The sequence below is a fragment of the Wyeomyia smithii genome, chromosome 2 (genome assembly GCF_029784165.1).
Source record: "Wyeomyia smithii strain HCP4-BCI-WySm-NY-G18 chromosome 2, ASM2978416v1, whole genome shotgun sequence".
Lineage (NCBI taxonomy): Eukaryota > Metazoa > Arthropoda > Insecta > Diptera > Culicidae > Wyeomyia > Wyeomyia smithii.
The window spans coordinates 92,868,472-92,891,504 of NC_073695.1; the positions used below are offsets into that span (position 1 = coordinate 92,868,472).

A 23,033-nucleotide genomic window follows, 5' to 3' on the forward strand; every position below is an offset into this window, starting at 1 on the left:
TTGCTCGCATCGTCAATGACTGTTGGCGAGACGAGTTGCTCGCCTCGGCTTGTGTAATAGGGGCCTATGTCTGCCTTATCTGCGCACTCCCGATTGTAATTAATTGACAGAACAAAAAAAAACCTCCTTTATCCGGGTGGTCCAGTCCCTCCTCTACCCGGGTGAACAAAATTAGCAAACATTAACATTTTTCTATAAAAACACATTTATTCAGTAATAAAGCATTTCATTACTGTTAAACAAAACGACACTTCGTCAATAAAATGTACATTATTGATACTTTCTATGATTCTGTTTGATGTTGCCCTCGTGTTTGAAGCCGAACTGTTTTCTGGCGTGCATCGCCGTTGGGATTTGTTGAGCTGCCACAAAATGAGCAGCAGTTTTTTTTTGTTTTCTTCTCAATAGTTGATCATGCTACTATTAATGTGCTCTGGCATTTAACGGGTACTTTTTTGTTAGTAAGTTTATGTTTCTCATTTTGCTTTTTAAAATAATCTCTAAATTTTGCCTATTTTAGAGAATTGATCCTTATCTAGAAGTCTACCAACTGTAATTCTTATATCAATAGTACATATTTAATGTGTAAATGTGTTCCTCTTCATTTCTGTGTGTGTGTTTTTCGGATAAATTGAATTCTTTCTATAATAATGTTGTGTATGCCTAACCGCTAGTGTATTCGATTTTTTTTCTCTTGCTACTGCATCTGGTTGGTGCATTTAATCCTTCACATTGTGATTTTTGTTTGATACTGATAACTTATGTTGTTTGTTAAAATAACAGTACCATATGTAATCTCTGCCGAAATATTCTTGTTCCGTTCGCATCAACATAATGTTTGCTGTGTTACAAAACATGTTGTTTCTTATTATTCTAGGCATTGTTGTCTTACCTACGTGTTACGGCCTAAATTCGACCTTAACTTACACAAAGAAACTATTATTATTGCAACGTGTGTTCCTTTTTTAAAAAGTTTGCTTCTCGGGTTATATAATTTTGTTTGCTTTAAATAAATCGTGATTTATCGACCATACTAATTTTACCTTATACTCTACAGTTAAGACTGCATAGAATATTAAAAGATAAATGGGTGCGGAAATCCATTTTGATACATATAATAACAATATAATTAAAAAGGTTTATGCTACACAAAAGGCTCAGTTAGTAACTGAAATGACCAAATTGCTGAAACTGATCGGTTACAAAATGCCCAATAAAATAGTTTCCATGAGGGAACTGTACAGTACAACGTATGATTTGTCGCAATAAATTGTGAAAGAGAATCATCGTTAACTTCTTACAAATAAGATAGACTTTGCCACGAAAGAATTATTTTGAGTATCGTTTAAAAAAATATTGAGTTCAAAAATGTCTATCTATAATAATGTAGACTGACTATTTTTTCGAACAAAAATATGACATTTTGTGTTCATTATATAATTAATGACAATGATGTGGAGTAATGTTAAACGTAATGGTTGAAAGGTATAGATTCGTAACATTAACGATGAACAGAACTGTTGTTATTTCTGCATTTTGAAGAAAGTATTTACTGCACTTACTGTGGTTGTCTTGATATCGGATAACAAATCCCGGGCTAAGGTTGAGATCAGTTTGTTACCAATTAACAAATCATGGCAAAATATTGGTGATAAAATACGGATGAGATGTCCATGATTACAAATTTTGTTCAGAACTGCTGGCTATCTTGAACCAGCAAATCAAATGCGCCATAGGAGCACTTCAATTACATGCATTATAGACTTGAATTTTATGAAATATGATTCGCTGCAGATCTCATACTAACTGAATTTTGGAGTAATTAATGGAGGAATTGAAACGTTGAGAAACCAAATTTAGAGAGCCAATGTAATCTATACAATACTGAGTTGTAAGGTGAATGCTGTGCACCCGTTTCTGGAGCTTTGTGTTGGTATCAAAAAAATATTAAAAAAATTGTAGCTGCGTAACCAATCTATCAAAAAATAGATTTAAGGATATTATGGAAAATTGTGTAGTAAATAAATATATGTTATTCACTCTAAGATCTAAAACTGCTTAACAGGGACAACAGGGCACTACACTGTGTTCACCAGAGACATTCCGGTTTATAGATTATGCTTCCTTAACTACATGCTGACGAACAATCCTCTTTCGTGGCAAATGTGCAACCGCTTTCACCAGAGTAATAATATCACAAAGTAACACTTTTGAAAAACACAATCTTGCGCGCCCATAATCTCATCGAGAATGTTACTGTTTTGAGAACACGATCACTTGCCTTGCCATACAACGAGCGGTACCACACTGGACTGACTTAATCCACCTTTGACTTGGGCTGTTTTAGCGTAACACCTAAGTTCTCTCGCAACTCAGCAATCTCCGTGGGGCCTTGTAAAAGTCGCTTCACACCACGTGGAAGGCCCCGGCAGGAGGATAAATTGATAGAGTTGATGTGCGGGCAGTTGGTGAGCACTTCCTTGACCGCTTCCAGCGAAACTGAAGATCCACACAGATTGAGATGGCTGTTTTTGGATAGAAAAAATAAGTTTGCTTTTGATTTGTTCGTAAGGTTGTTCTCAACAGTTAGAAAACTTACTTCAATGGGGATTCGGAGCCTTTATCAGCCAGCGATTTGAGTGCGTCATCTAGAGGTTTAGTGGCATTGGCCCAAGCCAAGTCAAACTCTATCAAACTGTGTGCCCATTTCGATGCGATCAATTCCAAACCAGAGCTGCAATTTTTAGACAGAAATTAGTTGTGTTTCAAGTTGTAACGTTAAATCGTTCACTCACCCCATATCTCTGGTAATGGAACATCCGGAGAGAAAAAGATGCTTAAGGTCCCACGTGGGTAATCGGATCAAGCTATCATGCGTTAACCTGGAACAACCTCTCACATCCAACAACTTCAACTGGGTACTCGTTTTAAGAATCCGCTGTAGATATTCATCGTTGAAGAGACGTGATTCATCGGCAAGGGAAGCTACCGAAAGTTCCTCTAGCTCTGGAAAACCGAGGGACTCCATCTGTTCGAGACAAGCGTTCATGTTTAAGGAAAGTTCTTAGTTTACGTTGTTCTCAACAGACCTGTTCTTGGAGGGTCGCTGTGCTCAAGTTAATGTGCGAGTTGGTTATCCTCAGCACTTTGAGCCTCTGGCAACCATTCTGGAGCTGCTCGATATTGAGTATCCCATGTGAGATAGCTATGGTAGTGACATTGGATAGATCAAGCAGAGTCAAATTTGGGCACTGGGTCTGTGGAAGAGATTTTTTTCGAAACAAGGTATAATTAAACGTCTAAGCGATCAAAAGGGCATGTTTGCATCATAGTACTTACCGAAAGAGCTTTGACGATTTGAGGAATGCCGCTTAGCCGGTTGTGAGCCAAATAGAGATGAGTTAATCGTTCACCCATTTCGGAAATAGCGCTGCACAATGAAACCTGTCCCACCGCTGTTTTGTTGGCGTTGACTTCAGCCTTAATAATTATGCAAATGCTTTTTATAAGGGAATGATTTTTGGCAAATAGACGAAAACTTACATTAACAGAGCTCAAGTCGATTCGCCGTAGACTTTTGAATTCCTGCACCAGGAACATCAGATGATCGGAGGTTAGTTGTTTCCAACCGTTCAGTGTAATCCCAACTAGGTTAGGCGCAGCTGCCAGCAGCCTATCAAGTACACATTGCACGTTGGTAATTTTCCAGTTACCTTCGGTGGAAAACAAAACAAAATTAGCTCGTTTGTACTTATACTCGTTATTATAGAATAAAAATCCTACCGAAGCTAACATCGGTACTATTGCGAAGACGGTTATCGATAAGCCACTTCAACTTGAGTTCTGTCTTGAATCGTTCCTTGGTCCAGTTACCAAGGTCCACTGTTCGCCAGAGTGAAGGCACTAGGGATGCTCTATGCCAAGCGGAACAGACTCTGCCAAATCGGACGAGCGATGGAATGCAACCTTCGTCTTGAATGACGTGTTGGAAAATCTAGCACATACGCAGTCCATTAGAAGCGTTATAACTTGGCAATTCAAGAACTCATACTCACCATGCACAAAATATGCTCCGGAAGTTGATCAGCCCACACGCTCTGATCTTCCGGAGGTTTGTGCTCTTCTTGGGTCACTTTTTCGGTATTATTATTGGTTTTTCGGCCGGTGCTTTCTCGAGGTTTCCGGGTACGTTTTTCTGGCGACGCTCCGCCTGCTGTCTCCTCATCGCTATCTTCCGTGAGGCTTTTAGGTTTACGTGAGCGTTTTCGGGTCGCTTTCTTTGGTTGTTGTACTATCGCATCAGATGCTTTCTTTATACATAGCTTGATACCAATTTTGTTTTCGCTTATCTAGAATAAGAAAAAAGAAATAAATATTAACAAGCTATAAATACGCAGTAAGGCATGGTATGCAGTTGAAAAAAAAGGTGGTCCAGAAAATTCGCCATTTTTCCCAAACGGAATTTTGACAGCAAAGAATGCTTCATAGTCTCAGCTTCATAGTAAGGTTATCATTCGTCAGTGAGCGCGGTTACATTTGGTTGCCCCTTTTTTTTGCAATCCAAAACATCTTGGGACTGAGGGACGAGGGATAAGCAAACAATCAACTGCCACAAATGACATTTCGCTTCACAGCAGTATTCACACCAAAGAGAACTCTGTTGTCACTTTCGGTTCATGTTATCTTTTCAGCTGCATACCATTCATACGAAGAAATTTCGCTGCCTGATTCAGTGCCTGAATGTTACATGGAATTGATAGAAATTTTTTTTTTTGAACTGCATACCGTAACTATTTTTTTGCAAATCCAATCCAAGTAACTTTTTTTGTAAATCCAATTTATCTATAAATGAAATCCTCAAGGACAACTGGAAAAAAACTCAGCAACCCTCGAAATGCTTGAGCAACAATTTCCGATACTCGTGAATTTAAAGTAAGAATCGTTGCAACGTTTATTCTTCTAACCAGGGCCGGATTTGGATCTTGGGGGCCCAGGGCAGATATTTTCGTGGGGTCTTCTTAGGTCTTCTTAGACTTCAGACCCCCTCCCCCTATGTAAGTAACGTTCGATCATAACGGGTAGAACATGGTGGTTTGATCGAAAAGTAGGCACATGGCGGGGTAGCGTTTCCATGCTTTGGAGGGTGAAAGATGAAGCATTACTAAGCAACAGCAAACAACTTTTTCATGTTTGTTGATGTATGCTTACTAACTAGGCAAATGAAACGCCGAAAATTGTTTTTTAAATGAATGATTATTGGTAGCAAGGTATGCAGTATTGATATATTTATTTAAAATGCATCCAAATGATGTATTATAAGATGCGATGATTTTTATGCACAAGTTGTTCATAAACAAACATAGTCTCTAGCATTTTTTCCCAATACGGCCGATTCTTCTTTTGACACACCGTTACGCCATGTCTTTAAACAGCATGCGTTCGATATAACCCCCCCCCCCCCCTAAAATAACGTTACGCTGAATAACCTGTCCCCACTCCAAAATTTTCAATTTTAAGCAAATATCACAGTTACGTAACCGTCTCAACAACCCCCCCCCCCACTCCCACATACGAAACAATAAGTTACGTATACTAAATCGCCCCTCCTCCCCTTCAAGCGTTACGTAATTTGTGTACGACGCGTAATGAGTTTTTATGGATCATTATTGCAATTTTTAAACGATTGTACATCCCCAAAAAATATATAGCCGGTGGTATAAGGGAAAATAATATGGATACATTTAAAACACAGACCCAAATTTTCGTCCCACAAAGATCCATTTCAAAAATCGAAAAAAATTCAGAGTTAGGTATAAGCAAATCCGACCTAAGAAAAACTTACCTCACTTTGATACATTGCCACCATGGCTCGTCTTTTTGGTCGTCCGCGGGATTTGTTCATTTTGCGGTCCAAATCACGCATGGTAGTGGGTTTTCCACCGGGCTTAGACAAAAAACTGCCATTCGAGATTGGCGCAATAGTGATTTTAGGCGTAGGAGCAGCAGCAATAGCTGCAGCTCTATCCGGGGGCACTTCGATTGATGGTGATACGCTAGTTTGTTGCCTTGGTACACTGCAGGAATACACATCTTGCACGGTCTCTGGAACGGGGTGCGAATCGATAGTCTCACTACAGCTATTTTCAGAACAGCTGCGATTTAGTTCCTTGGAGCTGTTTTCAACTGTTTCCTGTGAAGGCCCATCACCGTCTGGTGGCGCAGATATCGGTCTATTACTATCTTGAGACGACTGAGAGTGATCTTCTGACATGTTATTGGGATTTATCACGTCTTCTAAGGCGACTTCATCATCATTATTATTGTTGTGCTGCCCGTGCAGCATTCGTACTTCATCTGGAGATGTAGGAATCAGTGATTCCGAGCGAAGCTCTGTTGCGATACTACTTTCGGTCAAGGTTTCCATATTTATCAGGTTCACAAACGATCGCGGATAATGATGAACGTTTTATTTTATCACTTATCAGACCTTTTATCGCTTTTTCCCCGAAAATTCATATTGTGTATAAAAGAGCCCACTGCGATGATCGAACAGTTATACAGGTAATTGATGCAAAAACTGCTTCTCATTGATTTAGCTGCAGTAAACCGATGTATTAGTTGATGTCCAAAAAATGATGATGGTCTGCCTAATAGAACTGTGCCAGTTTGCGAACGCAAGATTCATATTTCTACACCTATACACAGATCTTCATTCAAACTATACTTTTATCACTTTAGCCTTCTACTTTTACACGCAGGTATTGGTGTCTTCATATAACCATTTTCACTTTGATTTTTAAATTTTTTCAACCATGATATCTTAAATTTGCCATTAGTTGTTTTGAGCTTGTTTGCTTGATATTTGCTCACGATACATTATTCCCACTTGTTTGATGATTTTAAAATTGTCACTACTATGAGACATTGTTTATAGACAATCGCCCGTTGGATAAACTTCAATTTATTGCATTTCATTCACACTTCAGCAGTATCCTACGCACACCACCATTTATTCTATTTTGATGATTGCTCACACATTCAATTTTCTCTTCTACCAGTGTCATAAATTGTAAACAAGAAAACTTTTTTGGATTTCCATATTCTCTTCGGCAGTCACTTCATCGGTTTGTATTATCTGTTCCGTTGTTCTAATATTATGACCGTTCATGAGCACTTGATGATACTCCGAAATCGTGTTAATCATATTTTACGTCAACAAAAAGATTAACAACTTATCACATAATCGCGCACTGAACAAATGAAATGTATAAGTGAGAGTCAGCACTAGCACGCTCCTAATTCAAAAGCTGCACTCCCTCACTCAGAACTGCAAAAGTGGCTCAAGTGTTCAAAATGAGTGGTCTGCTTGAGGGATAAGTTTTGATTCAATACTTAAAACAGCTCAGTCGAACAGTTATTATTTCACTTTTTATTGAACAAATATTATCTGTTTCATGACTGTAATATCGTCATTTTCGGACCTGTAACTTTGCATTTGTAGTCAAGCACTTGCCTTTTTTTATAGCACACCTACTTTTGCACAGAGCACATTTTGCGAAGTATGCGTATGTGCGGAATATATGCGTTACCGTCGCACGCACAACCCAACATATTTCGTAAGTCGCCGTTTTCATTCAAGTTCGTGTTGTATGATGCTCTCCATTCCAGCCGCTGTTCAGCGAGAGACACTCCTGCGCGTATGTTCTCTCATGACGCACTTGTATAGGTGAGAGCAGGAGCGAAAGTGTTGTGTTGAATTATTTTTAGGTCAGAAACTGGAGTTCTTCAACTAAGTTTTTCTGCCAGCACGACAGCAACTTCCGATAAAAATACACTATATTCGATGCGTGGGTAATATAATCTTCAGCATAATCTACAATGTCCGATACTAAATGTCCCGTTTCCACTATTAAACTGCGAATCACTTCTGCACTAACCGCTAGAAAACCGAACAAACCAAGAGCCTTGCAAACTGACTGCAGTTTTGTGGAGTTAAGAGTTTCATCTTTGATGGCTTTTCGTGTTTTACAGTGTTCTTCCTATACAGTTTAGACCGCTTACACATGTATTGTTTATGTTTTAAAGTGTGTTTGAAGGTAAACTAATCGAAAGGAAAATAAACGAAGAAGAGCGTAGCGATATGGGAAGCTTGATTGCTCACCGTATTTTTCGCACCGGGAGCGCCTTGGTCTCGACAAAAAAGCTTTTACCAGGTAGCACAGAATTTAAAATAGCTGTTAGAACAACCTCATCGTTTGCGTTTAACTTACCTATAGTAGAGCAAAAACTGTAGATTCTAAATAAAGGACAAACACAAAATACCCCGAAATCACTGAAAAGTTAACTTTTATTGTTCACGTTTTATCTTCGTTGTCGATAACTCCGCATAAAACTAATCCATTTTATTGCATCATAAAAGTCCTTATAAAAAGTAAAATCTTGTTACTGGATATTTCGGTGGAAGAAATCTGTGAAAATCTCATTTTACGGAAATTCTTGTTATGTTTGGACAAAACGTGATTTTGAAAATATACCTGTAAAGCTGTAGTTTGTATTTATGAGGCCAATTTGATGTCTTGAAGGTGAAACTCTTTTACTAAGTTTGGCGATCTTCCTTTCTCAGACAATTTTACGACCTGTTAGAATATAATTTGATGTCCTGAAAGAAAACATGCTAGTACTGGGAAAGGTACTGGTACAAAGGGATGCCACATATACAGATTTTTCTGTATTTTACAGATTTTCGAACTAAAAAAGCGATACAGAATTTGTATTACAGAATTACAGAATATTACCAAAAATACAGATTTTACAGATTTTTTGGCTATTGAGCAAAATCATTTCAAATCGCTTGGAAATACGCGAAAATTTAATCGACCATTTTTGATTTGAATGAAACTTTGCACACGTATTTGGCTTAGCAAACTGAGCATTTTTCACAGGTAGAGAGATATTTTACACCCAAGGGGGAACGTGTAGGTAGGCTAAGGTTTAGCGCTTGAGTTATTTATCCAATCGTTTTGTTGTTAAAGAATGAATTGTATATTTTTGATCAAGCATTCCAATGAATGTATGGTTTTTGCTGGAGAACCATGGACAAATTAAGAAAAAAAGTGTATTTTCCGAAATATTAATAATTGTTTGAGCTTAAATTTAAAATAACTCGAAAACCGATGGCTTTATAATGTTTACTACCAAGAGCTTTTTGATTCAAAATGACTCTCTGCATCTTTTAAAATCATCAGAATACAAATATTTTGAAAAATGTTCGAATTAGAATTTTTATAAAAAAAATTAATCTACCATAAACAATTTTTTTTTCATTTCTTCATCCTGGACTTTTTTTAAAAAGTTGCGTATTAACGTCAAGTTTCTTAAAAAAAAATCAACTCTTTTTTTTTTTAAATTGAAATTTAATGTTTATTTTAAATTTTTTTTTGTCAAAAAAATTTTTTTTGTACAGCGGATATTTTTTATGAAGCATTTTCGATTCGCTACAACTCATTCTCAGACAGTTTTTCTATGCAACCAACGGTTTCTGGGTTACAATGCTTCGAATAAAACCTATGCCAAAAGGCATACGCCCTTTTAGAATGTAACTCATGGGTGTAAAAAATCTCTCCATCTGTGAAAAATGCTCAGTTTGCTAAGCAAAGTTGTGCAAAGTTTCATTCAAATCAAAAATGGTCGATATTCGACCATAGGTCATTTGGCGCGATCTTGCCCTATTCCGTCGCACTGGAATCAATTTCGAATGGTGAGTTCTATTAAAAAAAAATTCGAAAATCTTAAACTTTTATGGAAAAACCTGATGCTGTTTATGTTAGTATCGATGCAGAAGAAGCGGAATGTGGCATAGTTGAAACGCAAAACCTGATGTTTCGAAAAATTCGTCGGCACTTCTATGTAGAATTCGTGAACCAAATTTGCGAAGCGATTCGATTTCACGATCCTGTTGTAAAAACGACAGCTTCAATTAATCTTGAAACATTCATGAAATTGAAATATTTAAATGATTTGATGCGACAGGTTCCCAAATACTTATCAGTAACTGACCGAAAAGGGTTGGATAACGAATTTTGCAAGCTAAAAACAAACTTTGACCGGAAGATTCTTCGGAACGAACGACTTAACTTGGTCTGAGTTGTTGGAAACCACTAGGCGGAATAGTGAATTAATGTTTCCGTTACTAAGGTCATTTGAGATAAATTTTTTAATAATTCCAAATTTTTCGGCTCGTATAGAACAAATGATTTCAACAAGTCTGAAACCAGGAGTCTCATGGCCCCTTAGCTTATGGGCTCAATTTTAAAAGCTGAAAACTACGTTGTAGACCAAGGAGGCACTACTAATATTAAATTAACAAAAACTTCAAATGATAAATTTAACAAAACCATGTGTTAACTTCACGTAGAGAAAAATGAATAATACCGTATTCAATACAATACCGTGCTTAATACATTTGATTATCGCCTAATTATAAGTTTGAAACCAAGAACATTAAAGCTGAAGCAAAAAACAAGATTATTTTTAATATATTCTGCAAGGAAGAATACAGATTTTTAATACAGATTTTTTGGTCCGTGATACAGATATACAGATATTTACGGAAAAAATAAAGAAATAAATTTGGCAACCCTGCTGGTACAAGCCACGCGGAGCAGAGATCTTGTCTCTTCTGCGTAAGCATTTATCTCAAGCAATTAGTTCTAGTCAAATCCAAATTTTCGAAAATATTTTTCTTCAATAATGCTAATACAAATTTCCTCTTTTTATGTCCAAGGTTAACAAAGTTAGCCGAGAGGAGGGCGAAAAATAAATAACACCGAGACGAAAAGAGGGATTATTTTTGATAAAAGTTTGTATACAAATTACGACGTTTGTAACTTGCACTCAAATAAATGGTGAAAAATATCACTTTATTATCATTAATAATCATTATGCTTGCCTTTTGACGACACTCTCACTGTCACTACATTCCACGTAAACAATCTCTAGGGGGGCAAAGGGGGTACGCAAATGTCCACGCTTGTCCACGGTAGGGGGGGGGGGGAATGACGACATCACGGTGGGCTTTGGGAATCGGCAATTAAGTCCGCGAAACAGCTGCTAGAAAAGACTGCAGGTAACCAAATTTTCACCTATGAGGAATTGTCAACCTTTCTTGCTCAAGTAGCGGCTACAATGAACTCGCGTCCGATAACCCCAATTTCCAATGACGTACATGATCCGCAAGCTCTAACGCCTGCTCATTTTTTGATCGGACGACCCCTCACGACAACTCCAGAGCTTAATTTGTTAGAACGTCAGATCAACTCGTTGTCCAGATGGAACTATATTCAGCGTTTATCACAGGAATTTCGATCAAGATGGCAATCAGAGTACGTGCGGTCTCTTCAACGTCTGACAAGGTGGCAACAATCCGGTCGAAATATATCTGTAGGAGCGTTCGTCTTGCTTGCGAAGGAGGACGACAAACCGAAGCAGTGGCCTATAGGCCGCATCATAGAGGCATTTCCGGGACCCGACGGACACACTAGGGTGGTATCGGTGAAAACCGCAACAGGCGTCGTTCGGCGTGATGTAAGAAAACTTCGGGTTCTACCTTTGGACCATGACGAGTACGTTCCAGGAAGACTAGGAGAGGAAATTCCCGAGCGGAATTTGGTGGGCGGCTTATGTCGGCGCGATACATCTTAGCGGCCCATTGTGGGAGAAAAGGCCTTTGCCGATATCATGTCAAGATTTATATATTCCCAACACCACTACTATTACTTACCGATTTCATCTCAATAAAAAATTAGTTCCAATTATACTTTCGAATAGCAAGGCACGCGTTTCTTTACACTCCTTTCTTAAGGTTAGCTTTCGGGAACCTACGGTTCGCATCACGTTTTTCGGCTTTGGCCCCACTAAATGGCCACAATTTTTGTCGAGATTTTTTGTCAACTTTGTTTGAAGTTTATTTTGGATTTCTCTAAACATCTAACATTGCTGGACTGAATATTTATTTGCGAGTTAACGAAGCTTAGAATTTCTGTTGATAAGAGGCTACCAAACATTTTATAACTCACCTTACTTTGGAAGTGTACTCTCTATAACCTCCTTGACAGTAAGATTCGGATTATAAATTGATCCTAAGTATTTGACATGATTAAACTAATAAAATACCACACCGTTAATTTTATAGCGTGATTTTTGGAGTACACTCTTTTTACGCGTCGTTTTTGCACAGATTCCGGAATTTATGCGGTTTTTTCTACGCGGGTTCGCAGGTGGCAATAGCACTACTATTGATTTTTTTTCGAAAGTATTCAGCAGAAATGAATAAAAACCTTCAGCAGTTTTTTTACGTGGATGACGGAATTTACGCGGTTTTTTACGCGCTACGCATTCTCCGCGTAAAAAAGACTTTAGTGTAGATAGAATTTTTTTTGCTTTTGATGTATTACTTGTGAATTCTTATTGGTATTTTGAACATAACTAAATAAACAGTATAATGAGTCTTTTTAATAAATACTGTAAAGCTATTGATCTAACAATGTCCTGTAGTGTGCTAAGAAAAAAATTAAACACTAGAAATCAATAAGTATATTTGTAATGTTAGATGTAGTCTACAAAGATTGACGCAAATAAATAGATAAATAAATGGACAGTTTCAGATCGAATGGTATTGAACATAAAAACTATCTGTTTTTTAATATATTACCTTTTATTCTCAATTTTTGGCGAGAAAACTTCTCTAATTTTTAGAAATTTTCACATATATCACTAGTCTTTTATTTATCTTTTTATTTCACATGATTTTAGATAAAATTGAACAAATCATTGCAATTATAGGTTCAAAGTAGATTCTACGCTGTATCACAGTTGTCTGAAGTTATTGTTGTATTAGGGAAAATGTTGCAAAAAATTCTTCGTTCGTATAACTAGGTATGTAAAGATATGTACAATTAGAAAATGTGCAACAATTCATAAACAACTAAAAGACTTGATAGAAAAACTTTACAATAGATCGCTGCACTCCATTTTTTTCGACAGTATTACAAATAGAAGTACAACTTTCAAACAGAATTTGTTAACTTTCAGTGATAAACAATGTGTAACATATAGAATTATTTTTTGGATGAAAATTCGACACCTAGACTGGATTTTATAGATTCATGAGATGAGATAGATTCATAAGATAACCCGTCATTTATGTTTATAACTTTCAATCTTCATGGATGTTATTAGTGCAAGTTTGATTAAAAGTAATTAGAGCATTCAGTTCTACACAGATGTTGTAGCCAACTGTCAGTGTACACGACAATTGAGTCCTATGAAGTTCTGTTAATCCCTAGAACATACATTAATAAATCATGTAGATTACATTTTGCTTGTCAAGTTTTGTAACATAGAGCAAAGCAAAGCCTTGGTGCCTTCTGTTTGTTATACACAGACTACGCAACCAACTGTTTAGTATACAGGATAATTTCGGGGCTAGCGCTACGATTCTACTGACACTAACACTCTCGAGCCGAGACTCGACCCTACGACGACTGGCTTATTAGGTCAGCATCGTACCTCGAAACCATCTGGGAGACGTTTTGTAACATACAAACATCGATTCAGTAATGAAACCAAACCTAGGCCAGAAATGTCTTTCCGTCCTGATGCAGTTACTAACTAAACAAGCAGAGCTCGAACTTCACAAGCACCTTTTCACAACATACGAACAAACGCAAAAAAAAAAACAAACAAAAAAAACCCTTGCCTTACGCATTTGGTTGCTCGAAGTTCATCACCTACAATAGTTAAGACCTGTATTTTGGATATTATTTTTCCCAGGCAATAATTCATTTGCAAGGTCAACTTTAAATTATGCATCGGTTAAGTGCCCGATTGCGAAAGCTTCTCCATGATTCTTAATAATTTGTGCTCCTTTGCCACCGTTAGCCATAAACGACACCCAGCGCAGCCAATTTGCCTCGGATCTAGTTTTTAATGAGCTGCGAACGAATTTCCCAAGTTTTTGAACTTCATGCTGACGATTAACAATAGAACGGCAAGACCTTTTCGTGTATAAAGTGCGGAGTTCACGTAGTGCAAGAAATGGTTTATTTCTTGTGTTTAACATCGGCCGAGATCCCGGTGCTATGGGCTCTGTGGGAAAAACAGTAATCCAAAGCCGGTCTGAAAAATGTCAGCCTTATTTGTAGCCAATGTTGAACACGATCAACATGAGTAACGATAATTTCATTCTGTAGCCTATCATAACTGAAATAATCACAAACTGCACAGCTCATCCCAGTATTTTATGCGTTGTGCGTCGCCGCAGAAGTTACTGGACCGCAAAGGGACAGTATTAAAAAGAAAATTTGTTTTATCATTTTTTTACTATGGTTATTTTGTAAGGCTGTTTCAAACAGATTTTTTCTCATATTTATATTTTAAAATGCGTAATAGGTTCGAAGAAACAAAGACGAACCTCGGAGATGTCGTACCTACTTTTCAACACTGAATAACATTTGTGCTCGTTCTCAATAGATCATTCAGCAATAAATATGGAAGCGGTGCTGTTCAGTACGGATAAGGGAATTAATTAATTTCAGTCAGTTTACATTGATTATTGTGTAGCTAAGTCTGAAATGCTGAACGCAGTCAGATCTTAAACAATCTCAACAATAACATGGCATTTCGATTGCGACAAATTGTACGATTTTTCGTGTCATACATTTCGTTAGGAAAAAAATCGTGCTCTAGTTCGAATCGTGCTAAACTTTTAATTTTCGTTGAAGAAATTTTGTTCGAGACGGCCGCGAAATAATTTTTGTTAAAATAATATTTTATCAAAGTATTCATAACAAAATTGAAGCAAATGAATTATTTCTTCGTTATCTACTGGATATAACTTCATTACATCTTCTGAAACTTTGTTGTTCGCAGTATAGAGGAACAATGTTCATTAGCACTGTGAGCTAAGGAGAATTACCTACCTATCATAATCAACACGACGTGGGCCGACCCTAAACCGTTTTGATATTTATTTTCAAAGCTTGAGAAAATAATAAACCAGCTAAACAATGAGTGCGGCCAACCGTCTAGCATGGTTAATTCTATTCTGCATATCTAATGCTCATAACCGCAAATAAATATCGTGTTCCGTAGAATGAATATATTCAATACTAGCTCATTTCGAGTTGGTACGATGATATAGTTTATGAAAAAAGCTGATGATTTCGTTGGTTTGGTGAATACATGGGGTTTTTGGGACAGCTGCGGCCAGATTTTAGGAAGCGTCACAGCCTCCGTTATTTGGAAGCTCGACCCTGATCTAAATTAGGTGTTGAACCCTTAAATAGAACTATAGGTACATTGATATGTTGGCACATTCGCAATTTTGGTATTTTGAGTCATTAATCATAATATACAAAAACACTGGAATTTGAAGACGTGTTTCTACCTTGAGGTATGAAAAAGATCTGAGGTCAAAAGTAGGTTTAAATCTCTACGAGTGATAAGTCCTAATTGCAAGAGCAAACAACTCCCAACAACTAAAGTTACAAATTTCTAACAGTGTCGAGAAGTCACCATTTAGGAGAGGTCAACTTATCATTTACTAATAATTATTATAACTATTTAAGCTACTAACAAATCCCCCTTTAAAAATAAAAGGATGATGATTGACGTTACACATTTAACACCCGGTGTTAAAAACTTATTTTCACCAGTGCTCTAGTTTTTTTTTCAAAAGATACGGTTTGATTTTTTACTGACATCCAAAAATACTGAGATTGCCATTAACAAACATAATCGAAATATGTAAAAATGTAAGATGACGGTAAAATATTGACTTAAATTCAGATCATCGAGAAAATGGGACCAAAACGTCCTTGACTAGAACCTTCCATACCATTTCTTTGATTTACCGACTAAGATAAAATCTATACCTGTTAATAATAATCATCATTATTGATGCATCGTAAATCTTGATTGGTTTCGCTCGATCGTGAGCAGTAATGCAATGTTACTAGCATTTGCAGTCGAACGCAACTGCACTCTACCATTTCCACAGCATAAATTTGTCCATCCATTCAATGCAGTATGATTCTCTCACACTTGAACCTGGCCATTTTCACAGGCAATTACGCGAGTTAACACGATTTTTTAGAGTGACAGAGAGTGGCTCCCACTTGGAGAGCCTGTAGCGACCAATAGTGGCGTGGACAATTGGGCATATATAATGGAGTGATTAGAGCCGTACCAGCAAGCGGCTGACTACAATAGAACTGACGTGTCGTTTGATGGGAAGTTGTAGGCGGCGGATCGTACTTTTGTTGGAAGCTGTGTGACTTGTGGGCCAACGAAAAGCAAACATGTGACAGAAAAGCAGCAAATCATACAGTCCTGCACATTGCCGAGTTGCTATGAAGCCAAAACCAACCGGCAGCGATGTGGCTAATGGATGGTTGATTTAATGCCGGTAGACGATTTGACTAGGCTTCATGTCTTTGCGGCATGTATAATCGACAAATTGCTTTTTCGTACAGTTTAAGTAAAATTATGGACGCACACAGGCATGTACCCTAAGTGTGTTTGAACGTCTTGAGGGAAACACGGATTGTGTGAATTCTTAACCTTTGTGTCGCCAGTTTAAAGCGGAAGGTAACTGTGTAGATTGTGTAGATTGTGTGGATCGTTAACCTATGGACTGAACTAACAGAATTTTGCACCAGGCTGTGTGAGTGGTTCAATGATAACAGTAGATTTTATCATTTGTAGAGCTGAAAATTGCCCACCGACAGCATATTATGATTGTGAGACGCTTATCAAGAATAATTTAAATTATTCATTGTTGTTAAAAGTTATGCGTATGTACAGCGGAAAAATAACAGTTATAAACTTAATTTCGTAGTGTGTTATAGAGCTATATCAAATAAATGAATAACGAAAAACCGATTCTGTCGCAATCTTTCACCAATCTAAAATGACAATTTAGGCGGAAATGGAGTTTGGTTTTAGATCCATACTTTCTATAGAGAAGTTGTTTTTTATAAGTATGTCTACATTTAACTTGAAGTGAAAACTAGGGTGGTACCAACATCAGCGAAACAAAATGACTAAAATTTTTGCATGAGCAAAAATGTTATATTATTTTCGATAAAGTTGTAATTCACGTTACATAAAGCAACTTTGTAGAAGACCACTTTTTTGTAGCTCTTGAATTGACCTTATTAGAGTAATCTCGCTTAGGGTGGCTTTGAAAAAACAGTTTTTCGACGTGGGACACGTCTCACTTTAGTAGGGTGACATGCTGTGGAAAGTGTAACGAAAATGGGCCCTCTTGAAATGCATATTATCATGGGCGCCGACTTCATAGAATTATTAAGGGGGCAAAAAAGATTCAAAAAATTTTTATTTATCTGATTCTAGCAATATGTTAATCAAAATTTTTGCGTGCGGTACGTCTTGACGATTGGAATGTGAAGTTTAAAATAACCAATAAAACTACCAGGAAAACGAAAAGAGAGAAGCCATCTTTCTAGAATTGTGAGGTTGCAAAATGATACGTTGCCCCTCGGAAAAAAAAATTTTGGGGAGGGGCTGGCAAAAAGTGCCTTGCCCCTCAAAGTTGGCGCCTATGCATATTATGTTTTTCCTCCTGGGCTGATTTCAAACGCAAATGTCTTGATCAAAAGATAAAGGTTGCCCCAAACTTGGGTAGAATAATTAGCATATTTTGGTAAATTAGTGAAAAGTTTAATTGAAAACTATTAATTTCGGTATAGTTTTGTAGCTTTCAACCAATCACAAACTCGCTTCCCCTTCGCTTGTTTTCTACTGCTTGCTGACTGATATAAATGGAGGAAGTACGAAAATCAATCACTCGTTTTCAGGGGACTATAAATGTCAAAATTTCGCCTACCAATCATAAATTCATCACGGCGTCGATATTTCATTTCAAATGCTTATGGAAACCATCTTATTCATTGAAAGCGCACATTGTACCGAAAACAAACGTTGAGTTCTTGTTTTTTCATCTATAAGGATATTTATTCGAGAATAAGTCTACTGACATTTATGGAACATTTACTCAATTTCAGTTGTTTTAGGGCAAACCATTGACTATTACTTTCCTTTTTTTTCGAAACAAATTTTTTTTTTCTTGTTTCTCCATTATTACTGTGACAAATACTACATGATGATAAATACTACAAGGTATACATTCCTAAGTATTATATGAATGGTGACGTGGGGCTGAACACTGTAATTAGGAGGATTTTTAGTTACAAAGGTTACAGAGTTCGCAGACATAATAAATTGATTAGTTCAATGAATTACGTATTTTCATTCTCAGCCTTTCCTTAAAATCCTTTTGAATAATGAATGCTTTTGTCTCATTTAACTCTGATTAAATCTAATTTTTTATATGAACTTTACTCTGAAAATAATTTCAATGCCGTTGGTTAGGCTTACTGATTGGGAAACATTAGAAGATATGTCAAACAAAATTAGCGAGTTCCAGCAGAAAATTGTTGATTGCCACACAAGTACAACGAAGTTGAAGGTTAAAAAGATTCATTCTTGTTCTTTGCTTGACAAGATTTTTTTCATTTGCCAACAATTACATTCATTGTATTTCCAAAACCGCTAATATACGTATATTATTAGCTCAACATCTTCCAAAAGGAGCGTATTTTGGTTCTTTATGATATGACCGGAACATGTTTCGATAATATAATAATCATTCAAAGCACTACTATGCCTCTAATTACTCGGTGATATCAAGTATCTAGGTCGTTAGCCTGAATTCATCAAGCAACACCCCAAACGACTTGGAACTGAAACTAGTTCATTGGTGGCCATATTTACTGTTAAGGTCGTCTTTGGCTACTTAAAAAGTACAAAAAATCATGGAAAGAGAATCGATCATTTTTGGCATGGTTCGATTCTGGCAACGAAAACAATTCTGGCGTGTTGCCAAAATCGAACGGGGTCTATTTGCAGCACTTTTTTAAGAAGAAAACCTATTCTCTCAAACATTGATGAATATCTTGCAATTAATGCAGTTAATTTTCTTTAATACGCGAAAAGGCAACTTCTATACATACAGATCTAAATTGGGTACGATTTAGTAGAAATTAAACTTCTTTCTATATTTATTTCTTTTGTGAAAGATGGCTCACTCACCGATCACAAAGCGTCAAAGATGTCACATACAAAAAATTTCCTGCAGTTACAAGTTCGTAAAAAAATAACGATAAAGAATTAACGTTTTAAGCTAGCAAAATATTATCATCAGTACAGCTAGTTTAACTACCTATTCAGAGATTCGTACGGAGCATTTTGGTTTTCTATTGGCTTTAAAAGTACCCTATATTTAGTTATTTAAATAAATCTGAGAAAAACCGAGTGTAGAGTTCAAAAATAAACTACGTATTTCATCTGTACAATGCACCAAATTTATATACCCTGCTATCTGTCTCTACCGACATGTACAGAATTTTGTAGTCCCCGGCGGCGCAGCGCATTTTGCGGCACCCGAATAAGCATTTTGATTTCTGATATTTGCTACTATACGAAACAAGAAGAAGAAAACAATTGAAACAGCAACTCGATTCTGTTCCAGATCGCAACACGATACCTACGCGATAACCCAACACATGTAGTCTTCACTTGGCTTGGCTGCACACAAATGAATATCGAGTTTTTTCTGCACTGATAGACGAAAAGTGACCAGCGCTCTATTCATACATTGCCCGATGCAGTACTGTTGCCTTGCCTGCATGTTTTCCTTCAAGACATCAGTTTTAATAACATTCTTACAGCAGATCGTTAAACTGTCTGATAGAGGAGGTCGTTACGAGCTTTCCGAAAAAGCTTCACCTTCAAGACATCAAAATAGTCTAGACTCATGGAAGCAAGCATTAGTTGACCTATTGGGACGGGGAGATTCTGTCGAATTTTTTTGCCACGGCTATACAGGAAATCACAGCAAACAGTTGGTGTCTACTCATGAAGTCTGTGCTAGGCGTGCTCGCATGTGATTAGTACATTGTTCGTGGAAATCGACCTTGACATTTTTATTAAAATTTTCACTGTTTAACAATGAACTGAGAATGATAACTCTGAAGAATCACAAAATTTTATCAATCCAACGACATATTGGTTATTGTGATCCATCATGTGGTTACATCAGTATTACCGTTTGAAATCTTTAATTTCGACGTTACACCTTGGTTTTAGTTTCCGCAGAATGTATCCCGATATAGTGCGGTTAGACGTAGTCCAACGTCAAAAAATATCATCTAACAATATTGAAATGTATGAAAAGATTTTGAATAAATCTTTGTAAATGGACAAAAATATATTCAGGGATTTCAGTAAGCATCGAACATAAAATCAAAAGAAAATAACTTATAACTTATAACCGTTGCGAAAATGTTCAATTCTTGTTGAATAATTTATGGTTTTTATGCTAACCATATTCATGGCATAAACTGGTTATCACTACCAGCACCGTCTTTACCAGCATATTTTCTTTTGAGACATCAGTTTTTATTAGTTCTGAAAGAGGATTCTTACAAACTCATCAAATTAGTCCAAGTTCATGGAAGCAAATATTAATTGACCTTTTGGGACGAAGAGACTCTGGTAATTATTTTGATGCTGATATAGAAGTGACATTCTCTATAAATAAAATAAATACTCGGTGTCTTTCCATGTCGTCTCTCCTGAGCATACTCGCATGTGGTTGGTTCATTGTTCGCGTGGATTGGTCCTTGAAAGTTTTAATCAATTTTTACCGCTGAACAATGAAATAATAATGAGAACTAGTGTATTAACCAAATTGAAACATTAACATTTTACTTTTCCCACAACATTTTGGTTATGTTTATCCATCATGGCGTTATTATCGTTTGAAATCTGACGAAACATTTGCCAGTTTCATTTCCGAATTTTTCGAATGTGAAACGTGTAAAAGTATAGGAAACGTAGACGAGTTCCACGTAAAAAAAATAAATTTAAAAATTTAATTTTTTTCGACGTGGGAGTACGTCTTTGTTTACTATACAGGGATGCATTCTGTAAAATTATTAATAATTATTAATTAATTAATAACAACATAACCACATGATGGATAACAATAACCAATACAGTTATACCTCGATTATACACACCCTCGATTATACGCACCCTCGATTTTACGTACTTCGATTTTACGCACATTTTACCTCGATTTTACGCACACTTTTTTCAAACACATTTTAAATTCGTATGTTTTCTTCATTAAATTGTGCGTAATGAAGGGTTATATGTATTAGACATGGTTCACTAATAATGGGCCGTCAATATAGACTGGGAAATCTGTCGAAAACCGGGAGACAGTAACAACAAAACCTCTGTTGCGAAACAGCGAACTTTTTCAAGGTTGTATACGTGTCTAACGCGTAAAATATTTGACGTCGTACGCACATAATCTCTTTTGGAGTAATTTACTAAAACTTTTATATAAAACGTGTACTGTTACAAGATAGAGGAGCTGTTTTCAATGCCTTCTTAGCATTAGTATGTGGGTAAAAATAAATGTGTGAGTCACACATATACACTCTCTCTTTCTCTCTCAAACACACACACTCACGCACACACACACAAACACACAAACATATACGCACACATATACACACACATATACGCACAAATATAAGCGCACACATATACGCTTATACATACACACATCTACACACATATACGCACATACACACACATATTCGCACATCCACACACATATACGCACATTCACACACATATACGCACATACACACGCAAACACACATACACATATATACTCACAGTGTGTACGTCCATTTCATTGTTTTAAGTAATTCCTTTCAAGCATTTTGCATATGTTCTGGGTATGTTTCCCAAGTATCAATAACAAATTTACGCGAGCAATGAACCAATTACATGCGAGAATTTCTAAACCTGCTTCCAGAACCTAATAAGAACTGATGTCTTGTAAGAAAACATGCCGGTAAAAGCAACAGTACCAGTGGAGTAAAGAACCGCAGGTCTCTCGTCGTCTATGATTGCAGCGGTACTATTCGTATTGCAGTGGTACTCTTTTGTTCGTACATTTCTATTCGTGTGCAACCGAGGAAAAACTGCAATGCTGCTGCTGATGGTGATTGAAAGTTTATCTCATAAATATGATTACCATACATTACTCAACAAGAATCGTAAATTTTTGCAACGGATATTTATTTAGTTTTATTTTCGATATTCACTAAATAATCGTGACCGGATAGTATCGAAAGAGAAAATTCCTTAATATACACATTTATTGAAGAGTAAGACCCGGCGAATGCTTGTGAATTTTTGGTTTATTTACTAAGACTCATTCAGAATCTCTTTTTACATTTAAAAATTGTAAGATGATATATTATTATTCTAAGCTTTACCATAATAAACGTATGCATGCTGTCTTCGTAATACAGCGAATGTAGTTGTAGGCAAATGAAAAAAAAATGTTAAGCAAAAAACAAAAATGGAATTGTCGATTGCTACGATTTTTTACTGGAACTTGTTATTAATTTTGTTTAACATATCTTCTTATGTTTGCCAATTAATGAACCTTTGTAAGGGCTTCCATATTATTTCGAAAGTAAGATCCATATTATAGATTTGATTTAATGTGAGTTAAATAAGACAAAACCGTTCATTATGATAACGTAAGTATTATTGGATTTGGTTTTTGAGGATTTAGAGTCAATTTTGACTTTGACGCATTACGAGAAATTCTTGGTGCTTCTTCAACAAGCACGATATGCTTGTGCCTTGTCAAAAACATGTTGTTTGCACAAAAACTACTATAGGCATAATACTGCCGAATATAAACGATATTCTTTCGAGTGTTGTTGAATATATTTCAAAAATTGATTTGCTCCCCTGCTGAAAATAAAAATACGTACAGTCGCTGAGCAAACACATTGATTCTGTCAGCAGACTCTGTATATTTTGTATTTTTTGTATTTGTATTTGTATTTGTA

The 23,033-nt window shown here is 36.5% G+C and overlaps 1 protein-coding gene across 1 annotated transcript; it reads right to left on the bottom strand.

Annotated features, from left to right (window-relative positions):
• Window positions 1-312: 312 nt before the first annotated feature.
• LOC129721334 (F-box/LRR-repeat protein 6) lies at window positions 313-8,072 on the bottom strand. The gene is made up of 9 exons (XM_055673781.1): window positions 5,843-8,072; window positions 4,056-4,349; window positions 3,784-3,994; window positions 3,544-3,713; window positions 3,340-3,480; window positions 3,090-3,257; window positions 2,796-3,028; window positions 2,600-2,734; window positions 313-2,525 (listed from the first exon to the last, which is right to left on the bottom strand). Exons 1-9 carry the CDS (start codon window positions 6,422-6,424, stop codon window positions 2,318-2,320), a joined length of 2,142 nt encoding a protein of 713 aa, XP_055529756.1. The 5' UTR covers window positions 6,425-8,072; the 3' UTR covers window positions 313-2,317.
• Window positions 8,073-23,033: the final 14,961 nt, after the last annotated feature.